Raw genomic sequence first — 20268 nt, 5'->3', positions numbered from 1 at the left:
AGTACTAGTCAATGAAACCCAGCACATGGGCTTTCTGCAAAATTGATTTAATTAAGTGTAACCTTTTAATCATTTAAAGTTTATTTTTATTTAAGTATCAACAGTTACAATTAATGTCAGTGTACTTTATTTGGTGTACTTTACACATTCAAAATTATGTTTAACTCTTATGTTATTCTTAGAAATACCAGAATTATACATTTGTTATGAAGTGGGCCATTTGTTGAAGTTTGAACATGCTATACTATACGTGTTTGGAAGACTATAAATAAATAAGAACCTACTGAGAAAGGCTTGAATAGATTTATTCTATCAAAATAGTCAATTTCTCTTGTACAAATGTTGAAAATGTATTTTTAGCTGATTTTCCCATTGTCAGCATCTCAACATGTAATAAATAATAATATATACATTTTTAAATTGTAACATGAACATTTTCTTTTTATTTTCAGAAAGTTCACTAAACCAAAAGGTTAATGGGGACAGTGATTTGATCCATATTACCCCGAGTGAATTAATTGCACATTCCATTTGTTTATTTGTCCCTAACATCAAAAGGGTCTCCCATGTATGAGTATATTAAGTGAATAATTGTTGTTTTTTTGTTGTTTTTTTTTAGCTGCAACACGGTTTAGAAACAAATCATTGTTCATCGGTGTCTCCATTTTCCGTTACTGGCACATTTGAAATTAACATGACATCAGGTGGTGGTTGCTCTGGATTTGTCATGGGTTGCAGTTCTGATGCTGGAGTTACAATTATATTCCTGCCCCTGTCGGATAATAAAAAGGTTGCTTGTTAAAATGCTTTTAGTACAAGTTACACCAACAGGAACTGCTTGTCTATATTGTTTCCTATCTGCCGAAAACATCACTTGGGAGCCAGTATTTCTATATGTGCTGCCCCAGTGTGGGAACCTGTGATGTAGACCATAACTTTAAACAGGCTAGCCCCTGGCAATTTACAGCTGATGGAAGGTTAAGTATAAAGGAAAGTATCACTGCTACCAAACAGGCCAGTTTCTACAAACTTCACTGTGTAGAAATGACTCTTCTATCAATTGACTAGAAACATAGATAATGATTAATCAGTGCAGTTGCAGAGCCTGGATTCTGGCTGGATATTTCCACAGGGCCAGCATTAGCAAGCATGAGCCAAAGGCCCTGTCTAATCACTCTTGTGCTTAACGTGGTGCTGCTCAATTATTTCATTTATGCAACACTTAGGATATTGTTTTAAGAAAGGACAGATGCTGAACTCAGCTTGAAGCAGGCAAGGGCACTTTGGTAACTGAGATGTGTGCTGTGTTAGGACTGAACCATGACATGTAAATGTCCAATTCAATTGTGATACAAGTTGTATCTGGGGCTGTGCTATGACTGTATACTTTAAGTATTTTAACATAATTTGGGTTGAATTTTCTGCTGTTGCTGTGTACAAAATGAATGGCTATCTGTGTTCTGATTGGCTAAAATGGAGTTGTATAAACTCAGAAAAGGCCTTCATGTCTTTGTTACTCAAACACTAATCACAATTACTTACCATTTCATTTTATAAATGCATATCACAATAGCAGTAATAATAATGAACAGCAGCACAGCAGCTATTGAACCTGAAAAATGAATATAAAATACATATTACCATTACTAGCAAAGGGATACAAATGTATTGCAATTGCTACTTACAGTTCAACGATTTCTATTTACCTCCTGCCTTTGCACCAACACTTATATCAGTAGATTTTTCTGTAATATCTATGAAACATAGAAACATTTAGAATACATATGAAAATCATGTAAAGCTATCTTAGTCCTGCCCATCTGCCAGAATCCTACATTCTAAAAAGGTTAGTAACCAAAGTTTTAAAATCCATTCTCTTACCCTTAATTAGCTTCAGTACTTATTTCACTGTCACTCTTATAATTGTTTAGTCCTATGAATTATTGAATTTACATTTAAAAAAATGTATGCATTTTTTAGTAAAGTACCATACATTTTGACCACTGCAAACCAGATTGTTGTGTAATCCAAATTCAAAGTATAAAATCAACAAAAATATTAATTTAACAAAATAAAAAAAAAAACATTTCTTATATTATTGTAATTTTTGTAAAAAGCGATGTCTTAAAATAAAAATCATATTGATTTGTTTATCCATCACTGAGAACAGAGTGCTTTATTTTGCATGGCATTAATACTTAATTGAAATGCAATCAGCCATTAATTAAAGTTGTTAGTCAACAACCAACTACTTTCAATGTGTTTTGTTAATTGATAAGTGGTTAGAAAATGAATCCTTACATTTTAATTGATAATAAGTGTCTGTTGCGTGTTGATAAATTCTGGTTTGAAGAATCCATTTATCATTAAGATTAATATCAGTCTATGATCTTATTGTAATTAACAACCAAAAGCATCTATGCTTTGCAAATACATCTACAATAATTTAACTTTGCCACAACTGAGTCTTCTGAACTTCAAGTTTCTCTCAACCACTTATTGGCCATTAATGTATTGCTTATAAAATAATGTATCTTAAATAAACCATTGATTGGTTTTGTTAGTGCATATCAATACACATTGACTAGCTATTGGTATTTAGTAACATCTAATTAAAGGCTGGTTGCATATCAATTAATAATTATTGATGTCACACAAAATAAAGCAATACCCTTATATAAATGAGACTTTTTCAAGAAATTATACTTTGACTGCACAATGACTAGTGGACTCGTAGAAATTGTACAGAAGCTATTAAAGGTTAGGACAAAGGTTTCCTTTTGCAGCGATCTACATGTTAGTACAGAAAACTAAAAGCTTCACACCCATAAAAAAAAAAAAATGTTAGGAGGCAGAATATTACAGTTAAGGATACTAAATTTAAGGCAGTGAAAAGACAGTTAAAGCAGCTGATGTTCAGAAGTTAAGAAATTTTGGAAATGTTGTAATGGTCTATGTGAAGTGGAATGAGAGCCATTAAAGCCACTGATGCAATGGGATGTGGGCTGCAGCATTGTAATTGAACTGGGCTAACTAGATAATTTTGATCTTTTCTAAACCTCAAGACTTCTTGCTGACAAACAGAAACTGCCAGAAAGAAGATTGCAAATAATCTAATCAAGTTCCTTCCAGTAAGTCTCATATAGGACCTTTTGATAAATGCATTATGAATTTCGATGCTCATTACAGCTATGTAGTTGGAATCACCAAAAGTCAGAGAAATATAAGGATTCCTCAAATACTGCAGTGCAGTGAACAAAGCTGGCCTCAATCTACAAACTCCTACAAACATTAAATCATGATTTATTTATTTTATGTAACCAGGTTGAATTTCTTTTGAAATATGGAGACTATTCCATAATAGCACAACCTCACCCCACCTCCAAGCCATCCTTTGGACTCACTGGTTTTATTTAAAGGAAGTATATACTACATTATTCAAGGAACTCAGGGAAATATTTATTTATGTAACAAAATATAACAACAGCAAGTGAGTGTGAGTTATTCTTGAGAATGTAGTTTTAACATGTGTTCTCTCTGCCTCGCTTCGCCCACGCTACTCCACTACTCCGCTCGCTTCCTACAGATGTCAGGACTGCCCAGTCCCTGACCACATTCCGGCGCCTCCTTAAGACTCACCTCTTCAAACAGCACCTGTAGAACTCCTCTGTTTGTATCCTGGGACACTATCACCCTTCATGTAAATGTGCTTTATTTTGCTCTTATCTGCCCCCTATTTAACTGCATTTAATCCTGTACTTCAGAATACTGTAATCTGCCAAGTGTTTAACCTGTAGTACTTTGTATTTAATCATATCCTGATGTAACTATCACTATTTAATCATATCCTGATGTAACTATCACTATTATCTGCTGTATTATTGAATTTTGGTTTGTCACACTTGTACTTTGCTTGAACAAAAGTTATAGTATTTCTTGCTCTTATTGTATTACTTGTATTGTAACCCTTGAAATGTATTTGCTTACGATTACGTAAGTCGCCCTGGATAAGGGCGTCTGCTAAGAAATAAATAATAATAATAATAATAATAATAATAATAATAATAATAATAATAATAATAATAATAATAATAATAATAATGTCTTCTTGCAGGCAAAAATCTTCTGAATTCGCTGCCTCGGAAAGCTTGGATACTCACTTGCAATCAATGGAATTTATTTTTTGCACTGAACTTTCATTGCAGATATTCTTTCTACATGTTGAGTCCATAGGACGATTAGTTACACTTGAATCAAGTCAATATATTACACTGTGGTGAAGGACTACACGGAACTAAAAAAAAAAATAATGAAATAAATTATTTCATTCAGATATTCATAAACAATGGTGAGTCCACTGGTCTCACCTTGTCCACATAAAGGTTACTGTGTAGCGCCGGTGACTTTGAAACGTGGGATCTTTTTATTGGATTCTACTGTTTTAAAGGGCCATTCTGGCCCAGATATTTGTTACAAGCACACATGTAATTACCTCAATGAACCCACTGAACCTCTATTCAGGTAATAATCTCTTAATTATTAATTTGATAACCTTCAAAACCTGATGTGTAAGTGAGCACTATTGGAACTTTTACTCATGGAACCCTTGTTAAGGCCTCACCGTACTTACTGTACATGTCTAATTCATGTTGGTTAAAAATATTCTAAAATCTGCCAAAAGCTACAGATGTTTCAAAACTTGTTTGCCAAAGTCAAATATTTAAAATCAGCTTTCTGTTCAGTTGAGTGTTACCCTGCAGAGCGCACAAGAGTTGTCTGTCCTCAAAATAAAATGCAGCAGTTTGTAGCCAAAACTAAGGATTTTTTTCTTTGAAGAAATATTGATTTAGAATGTATCAGGTTACATAACTACAGCTTGTGTTCTGATTTTTTCAAAGGAAAATGTATTTAGTACTTAATGGGTTAAGAATGGTAGCATATTATACAACCAAGCTGGATACTTGCCAACATCAAAATGCACATTTAATTTTCCTGGCGTAATTTCACCATCCATGTAACTGTTTAGAGAGCAACACCATTAGAATGCAGAAATGGAATGAAGATTTGTATCTATGTTATAAGTAACAATGCTCAAACACAGACTTTAAATACTGGATTGTCTACTGAGATAGCAACTGTTTTACTTACACATTTTATGACCGGGTAATAATTGCTCATGATTCTTTTTTTTTTTTTTTTTTTTTTTTTTTTTTTGAACAAACTGTTCTTTTAAGTATGAATGCTGGCTGCACCACAGGATATGATTCACTCTGTATTTACTTAGCTGGATTTTTTTTTTAAATTCTAATGTAAAATAAGGACATTCACAACAACCAGTGCATATGTTGGGAACAGAATCCATTATTCATTTTGTGGCATTGGTTACCATTGGAAACAAACTAGGCAGCTACTTTGTCTGTATTCTTTGTATGGATTCTATAGTAACTCATCTTTCTTGCCAGTGTTATCTATCTGAATCGTAACTAACACAAACTGACTATGCATCTTCATATGCAGCAGTTACTTTCAACCTTTGGGAAATTACCATGAAGTGGAACTCAGGATTCATTTACCAGTTCATAACATGAACTTATGTTATGCACACCGTGCCAGCTCCCAGGTGCAAGCAAAGTATGTTGCAGAAGATGAGATATATCTGAACCAATTATGTGTGGCGTTGTAATGTTTGAAAGGTGCAATATTCATGAGGGATATTCAAGAAAGCATCCTAGATGAGCCACGATAATGATGAAAAGCAAGACTATCATTGTACCTCTCAGACACCAACACTACCATGACAGAACCAGCGATAAAGCCTGAAAGAAATAGAGCGTGTGGAAGCTGGTGCTCAGCTCAAAGATCAAAGCAAAGACTGCATTATCCCTGCCTGCTCCTTCAAAGCGACATAAGGTGAAGCTGTACCAAGGAAGCCAGTATCACAAAAAGCAAATCTTACATGCAAATTGATAAAGATGTACATAATTATATCTAAAGGAACTGATAGAGCAGGTTTTATTTTTATTTTAAAATACAATGCAGGCACCTCATGTTCAGTCTTTCTCCCCATTGCTTTTTCTTATATTTGATATGCAATATGATTTAAATAATATTTAATCACATTTCTGATTGCAATTTGTTTACAAAGCAATCCAAACCATATATTTAAATGTTTAGGTATTGGACTTGGACTGTTGAAACTGAATGAAATGCAAACAATTAGATAATGCTTTGAGGACCAGGCAAACTGATGCACATGTCCACAGTGGGAATATAAACTGTGGCTAGAGAAGCCTATCAATAGGGTTAGATTTTCTCTGTGAAGCAGCACAAGATATCTGTTTACAATACTACACTATGCTAAAATGCATATCATTTGATATATATTTTAGTTCAGTGTAAGTGTCTTTGAGTCTCTGAAATGCACTTGAAACATAAATCACAGTTCTTTTGGGCAAGGTTCAATATAATTACTCAACACGTTGACCAGAAGCAAACAATCCACAACCCACTGAACATGGCAATAAACTAATACAGAAAGAGAGGACCAATCTGAACACAAAAAAATCTACTCATTTTAAATGCTTTGTTAACAGCAGTTTGCCTGGTACTTAAAAATGATTCTGTTAAAATGCATTCTATAATGTGATCTGGTTAATGAGATGAGTGGAGTAACAACAGCATGGTACTGTACATGTAACTGTGACTGACCTGGAATGTTATAAGTAACTATAGGCTCTGTTGACGATACTCTGTATTGAGTAGTTGGTGAAGTGGGAGACGGTGAGGCTGAAGCTTGTGGAGTTCTCTCTCTATCGGTTGTCTCAACAATGCCTGCCGTAATATCAGCTGTGGTGTGCTGAGGTGGCCTTGATGTTGAGGGTACTGGCATTAGTGTTGTAAGAGCTGGTGGTGACGCTGAAGAGGAAGAGGCCTCTGCTGTGCTTACATAGGGGACTGTGATGGTTGACAGTTCTGTGGAAGCTGCTGTTTCTGGGGATTTTGTCGCAGTTTGATATTCAAGCATTATTTATTCAGGCATGGAAAAGAAAAACACAGGAACAAAATGTAATCCCAGTGAAATAGTCTTTAAGCAATTCTTAATAATGTTGAGTATAATAATATTAAGTGAGATTTTCAGTTTTGTAAGAATTTAACAGGATAAGTACTTTAAAGTGTCTGTAGCTTACAAAAAAGTCTCAAGCGTGGAGTTTTGAAAGAAAAACATATTATGCCAAGCATGTATGTATATTTTAAAACATATTCCTGGTGCTATTAGATAAAAAAAATAGTTTTCAGTTTGCTTTCAGGAAGCTGCTGTTACTGTTTCACACCCTGGCAATTTCACAGTTTCTTTGGGGTCAAAGTATGGCTGCAAAGCATTTCAGTCAATAGAGGAAGCAGTCTAATGACAGCACAGAAAGCATTAAAGGGGTAAGGACAATTTCACTCTACCGGTGAAATGACCAAGAAATTCAAGACAGAGTGAATGACAAGTAAGATTTATGGAATTATTTGGTTAACTATGGCCACTTTAAAATGATTATAAAACCAAGCAAATTGTTTGATTCATCTTTTTTTCTTTTTTTTAATTAAAAATGGTGATTTGAATGTGTTACTTAACAGATTCCTTAAGAAAATATTTAGGAGTAATTACTGGAGGATTCCTCAAAGACTTTTTCACTAACTGTTACATAAACCCAAAATCAACAAAAAACTGTTTAGGGGTGTGCAATGTACCCAAATATTCAGCCTCTAACTTTTGTATGCCTGAAGTATGTTCTTGGCACAACTCTGGAAAGTAAAATATGATATTTTTGAAAAACTAGGTCTTAGAGACGTCTATTTTTTTTAAATACAGTCTTTCATTCTAATTGGTTTTATTGTTAAATACTCTACAGGTCAGCTTATTTGAGGATAATAAGGCCGAAAAACATATACGCTCTAGTGAGAGCAAAGGGAAGAACATTTGATCAGTGTGTGTACAGCAACATGCCTCAGTTATATGACATGGTTAAAGTAATGGATAATAATAATAATATTACACACACACAGTTGTGTACAATAGGCACTAAATAGTTTAGAATTGTAAAGAGAATCAGTAATGGGCTTAACAAAAATATTTCAAGGCCTTGATTTATAGAGCCCGCTTAGGAATCCCAGCTTCAAAGGTAAAACAAATCCAACTCCTTTGTGTTACCAAACCTTTCTTCAACAGATGTTGGAAATAATTGCCCCTTTTTCTGGCTATTGACTGTATAATGCAGCTTATTTACTGTGTAATGGTTTTCAATCAATGAAGATATATTTTAATTATTTCTATTACAGTTTTACAGGCTTTTAATGTAAAGGTGCCAATAATTTTGTCATAAACAAATATTTGAAATCATTTAATTGCTTTTTTAAATTTAACTAAAATTGTTCGTTAAACTACCAGAAATTGTGTATTTTGGTCTTTCTCGTATTAAGTAGTGGATAATGTTTACTAAATGTTTGTATTTAACATATTTTCTTGAATTACCTTACATTAAGTGTAGGGTACCAATACTCTTGTCTGTGACTGTAACTACAAAGACAGTTTTCAAGAAAAATATCCGAAAATCTCAATTTTAGAACTGACCTTGCCCTGTAATTACGGGCTGAGATGACATTCTGTTTTCAGTAGTTGGTACGCTGGGAGGCGGCATTTCAGGCAAAGCTATTTTTTTTCCTTCTACTGTTGCGGTTCTCGTAGTGGTAGCTTTTGTCTTGGGCTGGGCTGGTGCTGATGGTGTGAATATAGTAAAAGGTAATGTGGTTGTATCTGGGACTGGAACTGTTAATGTTGTTAAAAGCCCCTTTGCTTTAAGATGACAGAAAAAAAGAAGCGGTTTATTTTTCGTACGTTTACAATACGTTTGCTCCTACCGATAATCTTCTACAGATAAACAGAATCATTATTAACATAGCTTTTTAAATCTCATATTAAACATATTAATCTAACTGTGAATTTAAACAGTGAATAAGACACCCTGCTAATTACAGGATACTGATGTTAACTGTTTGTAACATTACCATTAAGTCACTATTGTTATCCAATGAGGATTGATGCATTTACATCATTTGATTTCTGTAGTGGATGAAATGGAACTAGTTTAAGCCACAGCAACCATGCAGACTGCTGCAGAAGGAAAAAAAGGAAAAATGTCTAGATGTATTTGGGTAGCAGGAAAAAAAAGCAAAAAAAAGTTAACTGAACATGTTTAAGCTACTGTATAATGGTGTATCATAGCGATGACCTGTTTTTAAGTGCAGTAAACGAGGAGGTAAACATTCCAAATCCTAAATTAAACAACTCGACAGGCCTTGTTGTTCATTAGAATTCGGAATGTTTATCTCCTCGTACACTACACTTAAAAACAAATTAGTCCTTAATTACTCCCATACTCACCTGCAGTACTACCTTTATTAACTTGTGGAGGATCTGTGGCTCCTTTTAATTTTGGGTCTCCTGATACAAGAAAATAAAAATTCAGTTCATCTCGGCACGATCTTTCTCCAGACTCTGAACCTCTGTATAGCCACTTTCTGTAGCGTCATTTTTACCTCTTGCATTGCTGTAATGCCACTGTAGTACCACTGAATAATTGCCATAAAGATCTGGACAAAACAATCCCTGATGACACTGCAAGGCGGATCCTTGAAATACAACTTGAATCAAGGTCATGCCACAATAAATCACACTCAAAATGCCTGTAATTCATTAAAAGACTATAGTAGCATGGGTGCAAGAAGAATTATATTATCATGCTTATGAGTGCAGAACTGCCATTGAGGTCTTACAAGACACCTCTGTACTGCAGTAAACATTTATAACAGATGAGATATCAAACCCAGAAAGCTAACAACAAACAAAAAGTCCAAGGGCCTTTGTTTTTCTTAAGAATCTTCTATTTTTTAACACAACTGAACAGAAGCTCTTCAATCTGTAAAGTCTAAAAGCACAGCTGCTTTTTAGCTGCTCTTTTTTTTTATCCAACTATACCAATGTCACGCAAATTGTCGGATGGCTCAGAAAGGATCAAAGGCATTACCGACAAAGGAGTTTGTAGATTTTCAATTTATTATATGTTTATTGAAGTTAAAAGTGAATTTGTAAGAATAATAATAATAATAATAATAATAATAATAATAATAATAATAATAATTAGTAATTCTGTGGAAAGCCCCAACACCAAACTACTGATAAGTTTATGATCTATTTAAGGCTCTGTGTGCAGCTTTTAGGGTCTTTTAAAATAAACAAAAAATGCACTAAAGTCGGCAACTTCCCACTTCACATCAGGAGGATACGAGGGATTTTTTTAATCAACTGTGACAAATCTAAGAAAACTGATTCTCATTGCAAATGCGATCAACAAAGATGCTAACATTTTTCTGCCACAATTGCGTGACTGTCAGGTTATCATGGTGTGCTGGTGCCCTGGCATTAACAGGTGTATGGCGTGGCTTTGCTTGGCATAAAATGAAGGACCAAGAAGGACTGAATGTGACTGCAGTGTTGAATAGTGTGGACAAATCATTGAACATGCAATGACAGTGAGACTGCTAAACATCAGCAGAACTACCAGGGTTGATCGGTAAAAGAGAGTTCTTCCTGTCTCTTAAGCAATTCCAGTATGTGTCTACATTATGTATAGAATGGATGAATGCATCTTATAAAAAATACACTTTACTTATTGTTATATATATATTCTCTAGAATGTCTGTTTCCTAAAATGACATTACACAACTCATATTGCAACATATTAGAAAGTATACTTGTAAAGCACTTACTGATGCATGTTATTTTGGCTTCTGACCACTGAACTTTCCCACTTTCATTCATGCAGCGGATGAGAGAGGAGGTTCCAGCTTTTCTTTTGTAACCAGGTATGCAATTATAGCGGTAGCTGTGGCCGACAAGAAAGGAATGTTCTTCAAATTCATTTGTAAATTTCAACCGGACAGGATGTTCACACTTATCTGGAATAATTTAAAAAAAAATCCTGTGTCAAGGCAATGTTAGTTAAGCAGTCCGATGAGTACTTTGAAGTCAAATAAAATAAACAATTTTTACCTCATTTAAGAAAATAGGCAATGTGCATTTAAGTACAGTATGAAAGTCTTTGCAATTCCTATTCTTCATACACATTCTTCCTGAGCAACATCCAAAGAATCCGACCCTTCCTCACCAACTACGCCACCCAGCTCCTGGTCCAGGCCTTGGTACTCTCCTGCCTAGATTACTGCAACTCCCTCCTGGCTGGCCTCCCTGCGTCCGCCACCCGTCCGCTCCAGCTCATCCAGAACTCCGCTGCCCGCCTAGTGTTCTCTCTGCCTCGCTTCTCCCATGCAACTCCACTACTCCACTCACTCCACTGGCTCCCGATCACTGCTCGCATCCAGTTCAAGACTCTTGTACTAGCCTACAGATGCCTTGACCAGACTGCACTCAGCTACGTCCAGACCCTCATCTCTCCCTACACCCCCACTCGACCTCTCCGCTTCGCTTGCACTAGAAGACTGGCTCTACCTCCTCTACGCTCCCCTGCCTCCAGAGCCCGCTCCTTCTCCACCCTCGCTCTGCAGTGGTGGAATGACCTTCCCACAGATGTCAGGACTGCCCAGTCCCTGACCACATTCCGGCGCCTCCTTAAGACTCACCTCTTCAGACAGCACCTGTAGAACTCCTCTGTTTTTCCCCTGGGACACTTATCACCCTTCCTTAAATGTGCTTTACTTGCTCTTATCTGTTCCCCATTTTACTGCATTTAATCCTGTACTTCAGAGTATTGTAATCTGCAAAGTGTTTAATCTGTAGTATTTTGTATTTAATCATATCCTGATGTAACTATCACTGACACTGTTATCTGCTGTATTATTGAATTGTATTTCGTCACACGTGTACTTGCTTGAACCAAAGTCATTGTATTTATCTTGCTCTTAATTGTATTATTACTTGTACTGTGATACTTGAAATGTATTTGCTTACGATTGTAAGTCGCCCTGGATAAGGGCGTCTACTAAGAAATAAATAATAATAATAATAACATTGACTATGCTTTCAATAGAAAATGTAGGAATGGCACACTGTTGGCATACCTTTGTAATACGGTAATATTTTCAATTTACCTGCATTTTTAGGACCTGAGGTGGTGCCATGCTAAAATGAGTTTAATGAAAGTTAAAATTTAAATACATTTGGGACATATGGTGTAGTAGAATAAATATAAAATAAACTTACTGTTAACCACATGACTAAGCAAAAAACTTAGGAAGCCTATTATAACAATTTACTTCAATTGAGTGATGTGTGTATGTACTGTACATCAGCACATACAGTTTTTGTCTGAGGCAGGCCTCACACTATAAATCTTTTGCTTTTAACAGGTAACACTCTGCCCATAGTGTAAAGCAGCATTGTTTGTAAGCTATAGCCTCCTCATTGCAAGTGGTTTGAATTCTACCTCAGAGCAAGATTGAAATTGAACCCTCAACAATGGGTTTATAAGAGTTTTTTATACCACCTGTTGCTCTGAAGAATGCGTAAAATCCTAGCTATTAAAAAAAGCTAACATTATACAGGTCTGCTTTGCAGGGCGATTGCAGGAGAGATAGTCTGTGTGGGCTTTTGTGCAACAGACTGCATATACTGTATATAGCAGGCAAGAAAAAAAAAAGTATGCACATGTAACTTATTTACAAACCCCATGTTAAGAAAACAATCAAAATTAAAATTTCGGGTACATTAGCGATGTTAGCGCTTTCTTCAAGGAATATAAAGACATTAACCATTAGTCAGAGGTTATTTTGTAATGTGATATTCTGTAACGTGATATTCTGTAATGTGATATTTTATAATGTGATATTTTGTAATGTTATACTTTGTACTGTGACATTTTGTAATAATTGTGAGTCGCCCTGGATAAGGGTGTCTGCTAAGAAATAAATAATAATAATAATAATAATAATAATAATAATAATAATAATAATAATAATAATAACAACATTACAAAAATGAAAATGTAATCAATATGTGCTTTTTTCTGGGCGATTCCATTTCAAGACACAGATTGACTCCTGTTCACAACTGTAAATGTGTTCCACAAACAAAATGCAAAAAGTAAATATATAGCAACATCATACTGATATATTTTTATGCAATCACTTTATTGCAAATTTCTCCTCAATTTCTAATTATGTTCTTGCATCGCAGTAATTCAGTACACACCTATTATTATTAATTAGTCATTTAGCAGATGCTTTTATCCAAAGTGACTTACAGAGACTAGGGGTGAACTATGCATCAATAACTGCTGCTACTAAGTCACTTACTGTATAACAGGACCTTGGTTTTACATCTCATCCAAAGGACGGAGCACAAGAAGGTTAAGTGATTTGCTCAGGGTCACTCACAGAGCGTTAGTGGCTGAGCTGGGATTTGAACCAGGAACTTCCTGGTAGCAAGCCCTTGTCTTTAACCACTGGACCACCAAGGGAGGCTCAAATGATAAGAATCTTTTAATCTGATCGACTCTAAACCAGTGCAGGTCTGAGGTGTAAGTGTAAACGTACTATTGCTCTTTACTATGCGTACTGGGGCCTGGGTTAAAAATGTAGTTTGTCACCTTAAATATAGCGTAGCGCAGTTCGGGGGGCGTGTAGCTGGGTATCTCTAATTAGTCTCTAATTCTCTATTTAAGCCCTAATCACCTGCACTCCCGCTGTCTAGTGTTTTCGTTGTAGCAAATGCTCAGACGCCGACATTCGTGCTCCAGCTTAAATGTCTTTGCTTATATCTAAACTTCGTTGCCTAGCTCCTTTCACTGCAGGCCACTTCTCTGCACAGCGCTGCCAAGATATTATCAATTAGTTTCTCTATTTGGCCGCAGGCGCTCCAGGGCTAGTCATTCCTGCTCCATTCAGCTTCCAGTTCCATTACTCAACTTTCTCTGCGTCTTCATTAGAAAGACTGGCCCTCAGCTAAACTTTCAAAGCTGCGCAGGCAGACATCGACACTCACTTGTCAGTGATTGCCTTGCCTTAGCTTTATTTAATCTACCACAAAGCTTTGTCTGCTGAATCTCTCTTTACTCCTCGTCTGCAATCAGGCGCCCCTCCCCCGCTCCCCACTCAGCTCCCGCTCCTACAGAGCCAGCACAATTTACCATCCCATTAGAAGATCTGGTTTCCACTGCAACAAGAAGCTTGACCAAGAAGCTTTATCATGCAATGCGAGCCTGTGCCTCAGTACTGTGATCTTCTGGCTCCTGCTGCTGCGCTTTTGCAATGTGAGAGCGAGTTCAACTCACCGAACTGTGACATCTAAATACCGCAGGCTTGTCTTGTAGACCTAGGTTAACTTATTTATATACATCACTAACTGTTCTAAAACTTGTCTCGAAATATTTATTCAAAACTAAAAAGATTAAGCAAATGTTTTTTATACATAGACAAGGATTTTAATCACAATAACCAATTATTTTCTACCCTGCTTCACTTAAGTTGGTTTGCTATCACTGCGAATCTCGCACACTCCAACCTTTCCATCCATTCCTGCAGTTCGTCGTCACTCTGAGGGATTCTCAGTCCCCTCCTGCCTCAACCTTTCCATCCATTCCTGCAGTTCGTCATCACTCTGAGGGATTCTCAGTCCCCTCCTGCCTCAACCTTTCCATCCATTCCTGCAGTTCGTCGTCACTCTGAGGGATTTCAGTCCCCTCCTGCCCTCAACCTTTCCATCCATTCCTGCAGTTCGTCATCACTCTGAGAGATTCTCAGTCCCCTCCTGCCTCAACCTTTCCATCCATTCCTGCAGTTCGTCATCACTCTGAGAGATTCTCAGTCCCCTCCTGCCTCAACCTTTCCATCCATTCCTGCAGTTCGTCGTCACTCTGAGGGATTCTCAGTCCCCTCCTGCCTCAACCTTTCCATCCATTCCTGCAGTTCGTCATCACTCTGAGGGATTCTCAGTCCCCTCCTGCCTCAACCTTTCCATCCATTCCTGCAGTTCGTCGTCACTCTGAGGGATTCTCAGTCCCCTCCTGCCCTCAACCTTTCCATCCATTCCTGCAGTTCGTCATCACTCTGAGAGATTCTCAGTCCCCTCCTGCCTCAACCTTTCCATCCATTCCTGCAGTTCGTCGTCACTCTGAGGGATTTCAGTCCCCTCCTGCCCTCAACCTCTTCCTGTTCCCGGATTCGCACTTCCTCATCTGCCCCCGCTCCTCCAAACCAACTTCATCAAGGCACTTTATACAACTTTCAAAGTCACCATTTCATTCGATGTGAGTTACCAGTCAGATTCGGAAACCATGTCCTACAATTATCAATGTTTCAGTCAAAGCGTCCTCCTATCCCGCAATGGACAACACACTCATAGACTGCTCCTGATCAAATCAATAGGTTTTGCAGCAGCCTCAGAGCAACACAGTCTCATCCTCTCACATCCTGCATCGGCCTCAGATCTATGCATTCTTCATCTGTGCCCAAAGGCAGCCCCATCTCCGGCACCATCTAAAACCGCCTTAATTCTCAAAGACCAATATCCACCACATTCAGAAAATCTCTGCTCTCTACAGCAGGCCACTGCACACTACTGACAGCATTCCATCGTTTACTTCCTCAGATCTCTGCCTGTTCAGCAGATCCCTTAATGGAATTAGAACCAACAGTTAATCAGAACAATCTAAGCATCTTGCCATGTTGAGTGGGTGCCTTATTGGATGCCCTTGTTGGTCATGTAACAGACTATGAACAGTGCTGTGGTGCCTTTTGGAAGGAATTCCACATTCTAAATCTGTCAAGTTGCAACTGTTAACTAAGAACAAAACTAAATTGAACAAGGAAAAAGCAGCACATGTGTATAATGTACAGCATCAAATGACAACATGAAAACTGGAGTAATGTCATTGTGGATGTATATATAAAAAAGGTCCCACCTGCTTTTCCTCTACCCCCTCCCCCCCTTCAATCTGCTCAGCATTACAGCCCTCACCCTTCTTCAAGAGCTTCCTATTCTACAGCCTGGTCAGCGTCTTTCCGCGCCCAGAACCAGATTCATCCTATTTCTTCAATCAAAATCGGATTCTGGCTTTCATCATCCATGCTTGGAATTCTCTCCATTTCGCCTCAGTATCTATTAAATCTTACATTTCTAGGACCCAATATCAATACCGTATCATGTCTATGCCTTCTCCCTCCAGTCTTCCATACCAGCAGTTCACCTGACCCTCCATGGGGTTTTTAAGAGCCTTTTTTCTGCCTCACCCTCCCGCCTGCCTATATCAACGGACATTCTCCATATGCTCATTTCTACTCTTCGGAAAGGCTGCTTCTCCCCTCTGAGGATCTACTTATGGAGACCATCTGCCTTTCAGCCTTCTTCGGTCTTCTCAGAAGCTCCGAATTCACTGTTTCTTCTGCTTCTAGTTTCCCCCACGGCGAGTATTCGTTTCTGTGACCTTTCTTCTATTTCAGACATCTACTTCATCATTTGGCTGCATACCTCCAAGACGGATCAATTTCGGCATGGTCAGTTCATTCAGCCGTCAACGTATCTCCCCAGCAAATGCTCCTGAGTGGTGCATCCAGTAAAAGCACTCGTGTAGAGTGCAGGATGCGCCCTATAGTCTGGACGTCGTCGGTTCGAGTCCAGGCTATTCCTTTGCCGACTGAGGACGGGTGCTCCCAGGGGGCGGCGCACAATTGGCCAAGCGCCGCCCGGGGGGAGGGGGGGTTAGGTCGGCCAGGGTGTTCTCGGTTCACCGTGCACTAGCGACCCCTGTAGTCTGGCCGGGCGCCTGCGGGCTTGCCTGTATGCTGCCCAGAGCTGCATTGTCCTCTGATGCTGTAGCTCTGGGTGGATGCATGGTGAGTCTGCAGTGTGAAAAAAAGCGGTCGGCTGATGGCACACGCTTTGGAGGACAGCGTGTGCTCATCTTTGACGCTCCCAAGTCAGTGCGGGGGTGGTAGCAGTGAGCTGAGCTAAACAAAAATAATTTGACACTATTAAATTGGGGAGAAAACTCCAAAAATAACTAACTGGCGACTACTAAATAAAAAAAGGTATCTCCACCTGCAGGAATCCCCCCCAGACCCTCTGTTTATTGATTCCCCTCGCTCTATTGTCACTCGTCACTGGTTCTCAACCCTCCTCTCCACCCTCATATCCAGAGCAGGGCTCCCTCCTCGGCTCTACATCTCCAGATTATTCCAGATTATTCTTTATAGGCGCAACCACCTCTGCCGCGAGGGCCAGAATCAATCACAGCCTGATCAAGAATATGGGGAGCCGGTCCTCTTCTGCGGTGGTTTCTTAATGTCATTCATCCTCCTATGATACAGATGCAGGTCATTCTAAAATTGCTAGTATGCCCGGAGTGGGGGCTTCCTGTCCGCCAGGGCCACCAGAGGTTTTCCCCTTATCAGCCTCAAGGATTTTTTCCTCTCCACTGAGCGGCAGGTATTCACATAGTCACACCTACTAATAATTCCGCCTTCATACTTCCATTTCGTGTCGTGGCGACGAGGTCTGATTTTCTATCCCGAGGGTCGGCTCTTCAAGTATTTAACCCTTGTATATGTTTTTCGGTAGCTGGGCTTCGCCCCTGGGATGAGCTGGCTACGCCACCCTCAGTCAGCAACCACCTTTCTATCCTAATTTCGCCCGCTCCTCTGTCCTAAATCCGTTCTTTCAGTGGCACTCTGTCCTACTAACTGCTCCGTCTGCTTCCTCTGCCCTATCCTTATATACCAAGCTCACACCGCATGAAATAAATGTAGCATTAAAACAACCAAATTACTGTGCCACACAATTATTCATGGGCCAACTTTGTCATCAACTGGTCATAGCGGAAAATGTGTGAGCTCAGGTTCCAATTAGCTGACAAAATGACTAATATGAAACAGGAAAAAAAAAACAGCTAGGGCTGTTTTTAGGGCCAAGCAACATAAATATAGTTTTCAAGCTACTTAGCAACAAAATAGTCTTGATGAACCATCGTTCAATAAAACCTATTGTCTGTATATATCAGCACCCTACACTTAACATAAGATCATTCAAGAAAACGTGTTGAATACAAACGTTTGGTGAACATTAACACCTAATTAATATGGCAAAGACCAAAATACACAATTTCTGGTAGTTCAAAAATAATCTTTATAAAAAAAAATTTAAAAAGCACTTAAGCAATTTCAAAAAGTGATGACAAAAAGTATTGGCACCTTTATATTAAAAGTCTGTAAAAATGTAATAGAACTAATTAAAAAATATATGTATTGATTGAAAACCATTACAGAATAACTAAGCGGCATAATACAGTCAATAGCCAGAAAAATAGGTCATTATTTCCAAAATCTGTTGAAGAAGAACGTTTTGGCAACACAGCAGATACACGAGTTGAAGTCACATTTGAGATGAGCCCTCATAGCAAACTACAACAAAGGAAATGGCTGGAGGACAGTATCACAGAACTATATAGAACACAAAAATCCACAATCAAATCAATAATCAAGAAGTACCACAGAACAAATTCAAATGAAACGCTTGAAAGACATTCAAAGACATTTACGGCTACAGCAGGTAGGAAAATCAGCTAAAAAAAAAATCAAGATTAAACAGTCAAGGATGTAAAGAGTTACAAGAATCCGGCATAGTGCATGAAAGAACTGCTCAGACATCTGATCACAGAAGAGTTGTAAGCACATTAAATGAAATACGTTTGTTTGTTGATAAAGATTATTTGTTAAATTACCTGAAATTGTGTGTTTTGATTTTGTTTTTATTAAAAAAGTGGTTATAATTTACTAAATGCTTGTCCTTAATCTGCTATCTTGAATTATGGTATAACAGGCATAGGGTGCCACATACTTTGGTCTGTGGCTGTTGAGTAAGCACACACTGACTGATTTAAATAAATGCCTCTGGTGGCGGTAATCTGTTGTTTATGTTAAATCTGAAATAATTTACAAAAAAATAAAGTAAAACACACACTTGCAATTGATTATCATTGGTCACATGCTGAAGATCGATGCAGCTATATTTTAAAAAGCAATGTAATTGGATTATTTAAATATATACATTTGCAGTGTATACATAAGAAAATAAAATACTTACCAGTGCTGTTCTTATCCGCAGCCCAAACTGTGTCGTGCTCAGTGTAGTATGAAAAGGAGAAAATCAACAAGAAAGCGACTGGTCTGTAATTCATTTCAGTGACTTGTTTTTAGATAGCTTTCTTCAGATGTTATAGAGGGTGAAAAACACCATTGCGTTTCTTTCTGTTCAAGGGATCACGCACGAGCACACACAACTTTTTTTTTTTTTTTTTTTTTGCAGCTTGCCATCGTGAGCTTTCACTTTCACTCTCATAACAACAGTGTATTCAAACATTTTAATAAATCAGTTAACAGCATTTATCAATTTGATTAATAACTCGATTTAGTTAATACTGACAGACATATCAGATGAATCAGTTAATAGCCTTTTTAATTAATGTTATGAAGCGCGTAGTAGAAATGTAGGGATTCAATACAACTTAAAAGCAAAAACAAAATCATATGAACACACCTAACAAATACACAAAATTAAAAAAAGAGTTGTCTCTCCAATAAAATGAATTCCTGCCCCTGAGATTTTAGGGTAAGTTTTAGTGGTAAATTTTGTTATTATGAATACAAAATATTTAACAAACAGATTTAAAAAAACATACCACAGCTATATAATAATAATAATAATAATAATAATAATAATAATAATAATAATAATAATAATAATAAATAAATAAATAAAGTTCGCATAAGGACAAAAAGTTTGCCTTGATACAATGGAGTCATTTCAACAGTTTTGTAACACTGAAGATGATGGGCAGCGGCATTTTTTTTTTTTTTTTAATTTATTTAGTTATTGAGGGGTTTTACAACATAGGTATACGTGGGTCTGAGTGTTTGAGAAGCAAATGAGATGATGGTCACCGAAGAGATGATGGTCACTTGAGGAGTCAGAAGTTCAGGATCAAATAGAACTCTAACTTTTCAAATGGTGAGTTTCAGTTATTGTAATGATAGCTCAGCTAGCATGGGTTATACAGCCGATTAACAGTATTCACTAGCTCGCCAAACCCTCAAGTCTCTTATGAATTGCGAGCGTGCCGCCTTCTGGGTGATGCGCGTTTAATTTCCATTGCTACCCACATCAACTAAATCGAATAATGGAACAAGCAGCGAGTCCAGCTTCAGAGGCTCGAATTG

The 20268-nt window shown here is 37.6% G+C and overlaps 1 protein-coding gene across 3 annotated transcripts; it reads right to left on the bottom strand.

The window, feature by feature from the left end:
* Positions 1–289: 289 nt before the first annotated feature.
* On the bottom strand, positions 290–19345 carry il15ra (interleukin 15 receptor subunit alpha). 3 transcript variants are annotated; one of them, XM_034025201.3, is made up of 8 exons: positions 19136–19345; positions 10813–11001; positions 9428–9487; positions 8618–8761; positions 6709–6990; positions 1707–1754; positions 1543–1612; positions 290–772 (listed from the first exon to the last, which is right to left on the bottom strand). In XM_034025201.3, the coding sequence occupies exons 1-8, from the start codon at positions 19227–19229 to the stop codon at positions 643–645; spliced, it is 1017 nt and encodes a 338-aa protein (XP_033881092.3). In that variant the 5' UTR covers positions 19230–19345; the 3' UTR covers positions 290–642. The 3 variants fall into 3 exon arrangements, with proteins under 3 accessions (XP_033881092.3, XP_033881093.3, XP_033881094.3); XM_034025202.3 differs by lacking the exon at positions 1707–1754; XM_034025203.3 differs by lacking the exon at positions 8618–8761.
* Between the last annotated feature and the right edge of the window lie 923 nt (positions 19346–20268).

This window comes from Acipenser ruthenus, chromosome 7, assembly GCF_902713425.1.
Source record: "Acipenser ruthenus chromosome 7, fAciRut3.2 maternal haplotype, whole genome shotgun sequence".
Taxonomy (NCBI): domain Eukaryota; kingdom Metazoa; phylum Chordata; class Actinopteri; order Acipenseriformes; family Acipenseridae; genus Acipenser; species Acipenser ruthenus.
The sequence above is the reverse complement of the archived record's forward strand: the minus strand, read 5'-3'. Positions and strand labels throughout refer to the sequence as shown.